Source organism: Corapipo altera, unplaced genomic scaffold, assembly GCF_003945725.1.
Source record: "Corapipo altera isolate COAL_440 unplaced genomic scaffold, ASM394572v1 24b, whole genome shotgun sequence".
In the NCBI taxonomy this organism is placed as follows: domain Eukaryota; kingdom Metazoa; phylum Chordata; class Aves; order Passeriformes; family Pipridae; genus Corapipo; species Corapipo altera.
The window spans coordinates 7,268,232-7,278,971 of record NW_020884888.1 but is presented as its reverse complement, the minus strand read 5'-3'; the positions used below and the strand labels follow the sequence as shown (position 1 = coordinate 7,278,971).

At 42.3% G+C, this 10,740-nt stretch overlaps 1 protein-coding gene across 5 annotated transcripts in view; it reads right to left on the bottom strand.

The window, feature by feature from the left end:
- Positions 1 to 4,798: 4,798 nt before the first annotated feature.
- Positions 4,799 to 10,740, bottom strand: part of EPB41L4B (erythrocyte membrane protein band 4.1 like 4B) — a 171,825-nt gene continuing 165,883 nt past the window's right edge. For all 5 annotated transcript variants that reach the window (XM_027644031.1, XM_027644026.1, XM_027644028.1 and 2 more), the window contains one exon: positions 4,799 to 9,619. In XM_027644031.1, the coding sequence (XP_027499832.1) occupies positions 9,550 to 9,619 (70 nt within the window). In that variant the 3' untranslated portion in view covers positions 4,799 to 9,549. The remainder of the gene's footprint in view (positions 9,620 to 10,740) is intronic.

Below are 10,740 nucleotides of genomic sequence, written 5' to 3'. Positions count from 1 at the left end.
GCTGAGACCCACCATGGCACTCTCTTCTCTGCCAAACTCATTTCTCAGCTTCCCATGGTCTTATCATGGGACCTGTTGGGTGCAGTGAAGAGTCAGCCTACCTGCACCTCTCAGTGTTTGAGTCTGCTGGGCCCGGCAAGCCACAGCGCAGCAGTTGTGAAGACCACTTCTGTGTGGGAAGATGTTTCAAGGCACCATGAATGGTACACAGGACTGGTAGTGTAGTGTTTTGTCATTGCGCTAATGCAGCTTTTTCAGAGAGGGAACCAATACCATGCTGCTGGGGGAGGATGGGATATCCCACAAGGGGAGAAAAAGGGCAAATTGCTTGAAAACAATTGTCAGAGAAAGGACTTTTCCCCCTCCAGGAAGGTATTTAATAATTCTGGCTTGTTAGATGCTGTGCTACAGGCCTGGTTTTTGTTTTGCTTTGTTTTTCTCAGTACGTAGACACAAAGGAGGAAAAAGCAATTAAAAGTGTTTCAGTGAAATTTAATGTTATGTTTCTCAGTTGAGACCCAGAAGTTTGTTGTTGATTTCATTGCTAGAGCAGTAGTTTGGGTTTGGCAGATGAGAAGTTGTGCATTAAAAAAAAACCCAAAAAACTAAAAGAATGATGGAAAGATGAAAAGCACCCAACTTGGGCTGCCCTCATGATTTATTACCACATAATATGTAGCAAGACTGATTCCAGATCTGTTGCTTTGGGAAGAGAGGACTCAACTGAGAGCATCTGGAGAGGATTAACAAGTTTGCAGTTTGGCTTTATGAAGATATGAGACCTCTTCCTCTTCCACCATGTTCCCCATTTCTTTCCAGTGCTTCAAAGTTTAGCACAGCAATATGGAGCAACATAGCCAAAGACCTCAGAGATAAAGGGATGGCCATTGCTACCCTGCAGCAGTATGAGGAGGAGACGGAGGTTGCAAAAATATGCTGTCTGAAGCAAAAAGAAAGAAAGGAGAGAAGGAGGGAGGAAAGGAGGGAAGGAAGGTACCTTTGGTCATGCTTCTTCAGGGTGCCTCCATTCACGAAGGTCTTACTGTTAAAGTAGAGTTTAACCCTCCAAAATATGAGAGCAAAATCACTCACTTCAAGGGTAGAGCAAATGACAGCATTCCCTCTTTAAAACTACTCCTCTGTGTCCTTCCTGTCTCTGGTTCCATGGAATAGGGAGAAGCTTCACCAAGGCTGAGCAATGTACCCACAGATATTTGCTGGACTCGAGGAGAGCCCCCACAGCTATGGCTGATGGCAGACCCCCACAAGGCAGCTCGTCCCTACTGACAGATCATGTCATGGAGGTTTCCTGGTTGACAAGAAAACCTGTTGTTCTGTAATGCTTATCAGACACTGGTCCTGGGACAGCAGAAGGGGAGATGGAGAGATTAGTGAGACACAGAAGACAAGTAGAATGTACTGAGGGTCATGGAAAGCAAGGGCTCGCAAGGGACTTCAAAAAGGCAAAAGATTTTCAACGGGAAAGCCAAAAAAAGCAGAGGTGCTTGTGTGGGAGGGGAGGGGTGCTCACAGGAGTGAAGGAAGCAGGCACCCATGAACCAGCCTTGCGAATGAGTGCCAAAAAGAGAAGGGAGAAGGATTAGCAGGATGGCATAGAAAGATATGAAGGGGCTGAGAGGCAGGTCATTAGAGGAGGTACCTTCTGTTCTTGGTGGCTTGCAATAACCAGGGCAAGTTGTCAAGAACCCACACTGAGCCTTGGCATGTTGAGCTGGAAGTGAAAAAATGGGAGTGCTCTTGGGCTGCAAAGCTAAGTCAGCTCCAGCACTTCGCCTCCCTGATTTCATACACCAGCAGCCTTGGTGGAGGTGCTTTTCAGGGGCTGTCATCCTTGTGTTGCCACAAAAGAGCTGTGAGCCAGTGTGACAAGGGCACTGCTGTGCTCATTCAGAGTAAGCACGTGTACTGCCAAAGGCAGTGACTACAGCTCTGCTGCAGACCTTGCTCTGATCCTTGAGCAAAGACTGGCCCTGTGGGGTTTAGTCAGCTTTGGAGAGCACAAGTTTGAAACTCCTTTGCAGGAGGGAGGAGTGATCAGTCTCACAGTGATGCCCCTACGATTAAATCCCTAATTTTGCACACCCAGGTAGAGGGCAGCTCACACTGACCTTCCTCCCCAGAGCCTCATGCATCTCATGCCCACACTACGTAGGCACAAGGCAGCCTCCAAAGCCTCCAGAGCCTTAGTTCTTATGGGTGCCTCTTACATAAACAAGCACCAAAGCTCTCAGCCTCACCAGCCCCAAACCCTCCCTGGGCGACCCTGGAGCTGCAAACAGGGTCTTCTCAGCTCCTATCAGGGCATCACACATCCCAGCTCGGAACATAGATGTTGTGTAAGCCACAGAAAGAAATGTACCACAGGTAGGACAAAAGTGCTGGGTGGTGTTGGCATTCCCCCCCCATTCTAAAAAAAAACCCATCCAATCCTTATCCTCTCCCTCCAAGCCACTTTGTGCCCTTGCCAAGCCTGGCACTGCTTGAGGGGGGCAGCGGCCAGAGCAGAGTAGGAAACAGTTAGCACAGAAATCACATTTTTTTGTTGTTGCTTTTGAAAGCAGTAAGGTAAATAATTAAAAAAAAAAAAAAAGATATTTGAGATCTTCACATCACTGAGGCCCTGTGATGGTAAGCATCACTGACCAAATATCTTTTAAGAAAATAATTTTTGCTGTGTTTTCCTCGGATTTCCACAAGAGTTTGCTAATGAAAGGCAGTGGAAGAATGATGCAAGGGGATTAAGTGGCTCTCTGCTTGAAGAGCTGAATAATCAGTGAACGAAACAGTAAAGATCCATGTGGCTTTTATGTCTCACTGCTATGCTAGATACTTTGATGGCAGAGCTGTGCAGTCACTGACATTGTATACCAAACACACACTGTAGAAATGCTTATTAAAAAATAACATAATTAGTATAAAAAGCATATTGCTTATGTAATGAGGCAGTTTCATATACGTAATTTTAAAATAAAGTAAAAAGGCAAACATTATTTTAGGCAGTACTGTGCCATCAGGCTTCTCAGCAGGAGACAGTGTGGGTTGTTTTCTGCTCTTTCTCCCTGTTGTTTTCCTCCTTACTCTCCTGACCATCACAGACCCTAAAGACTGGTGAGAAGACATCTCACAGACCATATGTGCTACTGGCAGCACACAAGATATAACTGTAATGGTCAGGGTTGTCAAACACATCTGATGCCACAGCTAAGTTGATCCTATGTCCAGCTTTTCACAAAAAAGGCAAGCCTCCTCTCCTCATCTGACACCAGAAGCTGGGGTGCTCTCATGAACATGTCCTGGGGTGGTTGGGAAAGGGCAATGGTTGATCCTTTATTTCTCTCATTCCCTGGCGTGTCCTCCAGCAAGTCAGGTCACAGCCAGCACTGATACGGGCTTTGTTGTAGGGTTGCCCCTCAGGGCAAGTTGCCCTTGGGCACAGGGATCCCAGTGCTGGCCAGCCCTAAAGGCTTCACTGTGCTTGGGAAGGGCATGGCCATCACCTTTCATGAGGCTTGGGGTTTCTTCCACTCGCCTGCATCTGCACCCTTGTGGGTTCCTTCCTACCCCCTTGTTGCCGCAGGATTTGTGTACCACAGCCAGGCTGAAACCATTGCCTTATCGTCCCCCTTGCCCCGACTTAACAGTGCCTCCCTGCAAAGTCTGTATTCTGCTCTAGAAAGCATGTCCCCAGAGAAACAGAATTAATCTCAGCGACCTCACACTTGGTCTCATAGATCATTCATCTGATAATGAACCAAAAAATTGTTCATATACATCTCTGAAGTCCCCACGCTTCCCTCTTGCAGCCAAATTACCCAAGAGTATTTGCCGACCTTTTAGCACACAGCTTCTCATTCTGCTGCACCCCAGAACACTGTTCTTTAGCAAAGACATGTATTAAGGGGAATTAATTAACTAGGTTAACTGTCTGGATAATCCATTTTCTTGGTATAAATTGAGTAGTGATGGAAGAATGTTGATCTGTTGCTCCTCTGCTTTCCCCACATAGAGATTAAAAATAGAAGAATACCCAGATGGAGAAATTGGGATGAGATTGCATTCTTTCTGAATATAGAGTTTTGGTAACCTCAGAAAATGGGGTGAACATTGCTTGGATTTAATTTCCTAAGTGTACTAGAAAAGTTAATGTCAAAACATTCTGATTTAGAGATCTTTGAACAAAAGAGATGGGAAATGTTTCATTCTGAAGCAACTTTTCATTTAGACATTTAAAGAATGGGAAAATCAGGGGCAAAAATCTGAGTGAAATGTTTTAATTGTGTTAAAACAAAAAAATTTACAATGAACAGGCTTTGTTTGCTGCGTTGTTTGTTGGTGGACATTTTTTAAATTTTCCTCTATGGAGCAGTTTAATACCTTGGTGTCTCTCAACCCTGTGTGGATGATTTCTCCCTACCCCTTCCACAATAGGAATGCTTTTTGCTGCCTTTTTATCCCCAGATGAAAGACCAGAAACATGCCAAGTTTTGTGTTTCTCTGCCTTGATCCTGCCAGTGTTTTTCCGGCTCTGATATTCAGCGAAGCGTGCCCCAACTAATGACCCCGCAGATGATTGGCACCCCACTCTGGACTGTAACTTTAAGCTGGAGGAAACCCTCTGGGCTTTATGAAGAAATTATCTCTCTGTTTTTTCCTTAGATTGCAATTTTCTTATGATAGTGGATCCACTTTATTAGCAACCAAACACTTCCTTTCATTGTCATCCTGCCCCATGCCTCCTAAATGACTGATTTGACTACAAATTGCTCAGACTCTGTGATTTATTTTTCATCTCATTTATTGCAGGCATGAATACAGGAACAGGTAAACAGCTGAGCCGTAAAAGTTTCTCTTTAGGCAGGTTTTCAACAAAATGCCATCATACACTGTCTGATGATACACGCTGCTACTCAGATGAAACAAAATGGTTTGAGCAGTCTTACGCTAAAGCTGCTACCCACCAGTCAAAGCTGCAGCTGCCAAAGAAGCCTTCTCCTCCACTTACTCTCTATCATCTTCCCTCCTTCTCCATGTCATCTACAGCTTCTTTTACGGCACTTAACTTTACAAAACACAGTTGTGAGGCTAATCTTACATGCAATTACAGATCAGTCTCAGTATATTTATTGCAAACTCCTTGAACATCAGGACATTAAAAAAAGGAAAAAGAAAAAAAAAAGGAAAAAAAGAAGAAAAATCCCATTGCAAAATTACAAGTAGGTTTTTGTAGCAAATGAACCGGAAATGTATTCAGAAAAAATAAATAAATAGAACCAAAAGCTATTTGTGAACAGTTCAAACAAAACATGATACTACCTCCAATGAAACATTTCACTGCATTGCCAGCTCTGTTTCAAATGGGCACGTAGGCATCCTGTTGCAAGAGAGTACTGAAGCCACGAACAGAAACCTTGAAGGAGTTAATTTTCAAATTTTGCACTTCTAGGGTCAATGAAACATGAAAAATCTGCACATACCATGGGATCTGAGAGAGGTGTGGAATCTCAAATAACATTTCTAAAGAAAAACCCAGTTATTCCTTTTAAAACAAAACAGTGAAAACAGCTGAAACACGCAAAAAAAAGCACAATTGTTTGGCTTCCATAAGAGGCTGCAATATGAGAAAATATTTAACTCCTTGCATAGCTATTTAAATGGCCAATAAATTTTGGTGGAATCACCCAAACATGACAACATTGCATTCTGCCACTTAGAGACTTCACGCTGAAAAGCTGGGATCTGTTGACTGGGTCAGAGTACCACCTGGGGCACTGTTAAAAGCCATGGCCACCTCTGATAGGCCTTGCCAGCATGGCTGTAGCAGGAGGTTTCGTCAACCAACTACCCCCAGATGGGTCACAGCTCTAGGGAAGCCTCTGTGCTTACGCCACTGCAAGTTGTTACCCTAGCATTCTGTCTTCCCATAAGGGATAAAAGCTGTTCTGAAAACAGGATATTTCTGGTAGTATATTTACACCTAACGCGCAAGGCTTTTGCTGGCAGAGCTATGTCGATCACAAATTATACTTCAAAGCTCAACCCTGAATGATGCAGCTGTGTCAGCAAGGGTTTGCAATGTAGGCCTAACCAGCGGGACAGAAAGCAGGATTCATCTCACTTAACTTTAATCAATATAAAGGTAGACATTTAAGTCAGAGGCACCTCCGGAAGACAGTTCCTTTGATCTCTCATCAGGTGAGAGCTGGGCATTTTAATGTTAGATGAGATGAACCCTGTCCCAGGACAGCTGAAGAGACAAACTCCTTTCAGCTACCCTTTCCTATCACCAACTCTGGAGATCATGCTTCAGAAGGCTGCTGTTCAAATGCGTTATCTTTACACATGTCAATGTACGTGATAATGATAGCCTGTGCTGGGCTTCATGCTGCCACAACTACATATGCAAGCTCATTAAAGCTAGCTCAGATACCTCTGCACTATTATATAGACATACCCTCGGGCAGAGTATCCTTTAACACCTGTAAAGTTAAATTGTAGGGGCAAATCTAGACTATTTGCCCCTCTGCAATATGTTCATGTTGGCATTGTCTTGTTTACAGTAGCTTTGGGTAACAGGTGTTGTAACACTGTAATTCCCAACTGGAGATGAGGCAGGAGTGTTTCTTCAGAGGATGTGAAAACTGAGACGCTGAAGCATGGCTGAAGAAGGTACACAGTAAGAAAAAACAAGGTGATGATATTTCACAGTTAAAAGTTTAGTTTGTTATCAGTAAAACAGTTTTAATAAAGCTCCATTAGACTGCTGAATAGGAAATAGTTGCAGCCAGTGGATAAGACACTAAAACAAGACAAGGCAACGTACTTGGGGTTGTTCTGTAGAAAACGTCCCACAGAAACTAAGCAGCCACATGAGCCTGTCCCTCTTCTCCTGGTGGGAACCAAAGAAGGAGGAGTCCCTGTTCTTCCTTAGCTATCCCAGAGCATGCCTCAGCTATAAAGACAGCCATGTAAAGTAACCTTGGTTCACGTTTTTTGTTTTCCAGCTCTGGCTATTTCAGCTGAAGAATTTTTGTACAATGGGAGCAAAACTGTTGCATTTAAACTAATAAACTAATAGACTGTTTATGAGCCAGAACATCTGATGGGCTGGTCTGAATCAGCTATTCAGTTTTGCTTTTGTTTATGTGACCAGACTGTCCTAACACGGGTAACTGGATTTGTTTTGCCCCCAAACCTGAAGGCATATTGTGGGGTTCACAACGTCCACTCCACAGCAATCAGTATGACTGAAGGGTGTGTTCAGATCTGTTCTTTTCTGGTTTTCCTTGACAATGACTTTGTGAAACTGTTGCCAGTTCAAACACAACCAGAGATTGCCTTACAGGCAGAAGACCAGATTCAGCTAGAGTCAGCACTGTGACGTTCTCAACCTTCTTTGTTTTCCTCTCCCAAACCAGCATCTCTAATTACAATTTTCTTTTATTTGTTCTTCAGAATGCTCACTCTCCCTTGGACACAGGCAAAATGTGCTGCTGCTTTTCCTTCACCAACACCTTTGAGAAGTGGTGAGAAAAAAGTAACAGGACATGGAAGTGGAAGTCTTTTATGTCTATTAATTTCCCCCTCCCTTCTGATTTCCTCACAGGGATTTAATGTTCCTAATCAATTTTTAAGAACCTTGGACTGATGGTGTGGTGCATTAAAACATGAGGAACAGAAGTGTCCTGGCACTGTAACTAGAGGGTGGAAAGCATACAAGTCATATCTGATTACCTTGAAAAGTCACCGTAGTGTTCTAAAATCTGCAGTTCAGGTTTCTTTCTGTGGCTCTTTGTGCCCACTGCCTATGTTGAGCCACTTGATTAAACTTTCTACCTAACACTTGTGTTGACTATTTTTAACAAATTTATGGCAAACAGAAAGTTTTGGGTTTGGTGGATTTAAGTGGGAAGCCTAATGCTAATTTCTTGTCCCAGTAAACATAAAATAGGCAAGTCGTTTTATACCTTCACATCGCAATCCACAGTCCTGTGAAGCTCTCCATAACTCTCATTTCAGAAAAACAGCAACTCTGAAGGAAACCCAGTCTCACAGCAATCACTTCCCGGCCTCCACACAAACAAACTGCTTAAGCTAAGATAAAGTCATTGTAATCAGTACCAAATGAGGGGCAATCTTTTATCTTAATACAAACAAGAGAACACAGTGTACAGAGCAACAGAAAAATATACATCTTCAGCCATACAAAATGCATAAAAGCTTTCCTGTTGAAAGAGTACCTTGTAGCTGACAGTCAGATGTTAGTTTTCTACATGACCCTGCACTACTGAACAAGGGGAAACAGAGAACTTCTTTTTTTTTTTCTTTTCCCTAGGAAATAGTTGGTAGCATTACCTGTATACCATAAACTCCCTCCCTGAAGCTGCAGGTCTGCTAGTGCTGGACCACCCACCCCACCTCATGCCTGAGATAGCTCCACTGGATGTAGAGGCTGTTTGCGTATCAGAGGTGAAGGGTGTACCCTCTACAGGTTTGCCAGGACGTATGTGCTGATTAGTAGAGCAAAAAAAATGGGTATAGGCAAGCTATGCCGTAAACTATCATTGTTCTTGTTCTTTAAAGTGATCGATCAATTCATGTCAGTCAAGAAGGTGGTTTATTTACGTGGGAGGGAAAAAATTCTCCCTGTGTGAGTTACGTCCACGCCGCTGAGGCTCTGCAACCTTCAGTGCTGGGGCAGAAGATGTCCGAGTGTGGGCAAGCCCTAATGCCTAGGCAGATTGGAGAAGGTAAAACTCCTCACTTACTTAAAAAAAGTCAGTACCAAGCTAGAAAGTCAGTAGCAAATTGCTTTAAACAACTGATTTTTTTTTTTTCATTAATGGAAATACGTTAAGATTGAGTTGAAGGTTTAGGTCAAGATGACAAACTATAGGGAGTATTGGGTGTGTATATCTGTATGGTGGGGTGTCTTTCTCCTTTGCAGCTATTTATATCTCTGAGTGAAGGTTAAGGTTAGGAATTTAATAAGACAGCCGTTTATTCTGTGGAGACTAACAGTCCTGGGGTTAGGATGTAATAATCATTCTTCTGCTTTAAAAATGGTTCTTTAACAAATAGCAGTAGCTCATTGCAATTTTCAGTTGTACAAAATGACATATTTTCTATGTTACTATCAAAATATTCTGCATAACATTAATTTCTGTGCACTTATTAACATATGTACAGAACAGTGTTTCCCAATAGAAATCAGTATGTTCCTTGCTGATCCTTTTTTGCCCTAGATTTACCAAAACCAAACCAGAAATTAATTGTGTTAATAGTATAAAATCTCAGGAGAGATAAAGGATTGAAGGTTTATTTCCCAGCAGCAAATGAATAAAGGAACTCCTTCAAATTAAAGTCTAGCTGAGACGTAATTTTAACCAACCGTGGTGAATCCAGGCGAGCCAGGAATATCACACATTTTCCCGATGCGTTATGTTGAGTACACAGAAGCAGAGGAATGTAAACAGACAGAAGGCACATGAAAGGCCCCAATCCATTCTCCATCTGACGGAAGTGCGAATTTCATAATTCTGTCATCAAGAGTCTTTTCATCATTTTCTCTCTCTCAAGTTCACGCCTCAGAGTCTCAGCACTGTGTAATTAATGCACAAACAGCCAATTATGGGAACAACAATAAGTTTTAGATTTCAATTTAAAATAATTAACATTTTCAAAATACCAAAGGAGGGGAAAAAAAGGTCAGACTCGATTCAGTGAAAAAGCTGATAACCGATGGCTGATTTAAAAACAAGCACCACTTGATATTTCTGAAGAGCAAACAGAGGCAAGAAAAAGGACATAATTTGCCACATGGCAAAACAATTTAGGATTTCATCTAACCCTCATTAAAGGTTATTGATTTCAAAGGAAGCTGGACTAGGACTCTAAAAATGAAACAGTTACAGCAAATGCCATCATGAAATACTGCTGTTACAGCCTTCTGCTCCTTGGCATGGTCTGATACAGGAGGACATCTGTATATGCTGAATTTACCACAGTCCTGCACATACCAGGATGTGGGAGTCAGAGCCTAAAGTCCTTGCTCTCACATACCAATTCACTCCAGAGCACACAAGCTCTGTAACGCTGGAAATGCCCTGGATTAGAGATTCCATTTCCTAAACTGTTTGCTGTGTTGTTCTGAAAATTAGGTATCTAATGCTTGTAAAACAGTTTGGAGATTTAAACTGCAGTGCAGAGACCTTGCCGCCCATTCATGAACAAGCAGGTGTAGAATTATCCACTTGAGACATCCTACAGAAGCTAAGTTCAGCACTACAGCTTCAGAATTACATTTTCACTGGAATGATAAATTTTTAGATGACTTAGCAATGTTGAAGAAGTGTGCAGGTGCAATTAGCCAACATCTACAAAATATAATTAACAACCAAAAATGGGAACTGACTGTGAATCCAAAATTAAAAAAGACTCATTTATTATGATGCCAAAGAAATACTTTTCAACATAAGCCTAGGATTATTTGTGCTCCAGAACTACTGAGTATATACAGTCATATGTTTGTATTCTGTCAATTATCAGCCTGCAAAATTCAGCTTTTATTAAATTCTGGAATAAGAAGCAAGCATGGAAAACCAATAGGATGAAAGAATAGAAAACTGAAAACAGTCTGCCTGTGGAAAGATGGATAGGTTGCTGTTTCCCTGAGAGACTACATGAAAGATCACTGTAGCCTGACACCATTAAAAAAGAAAA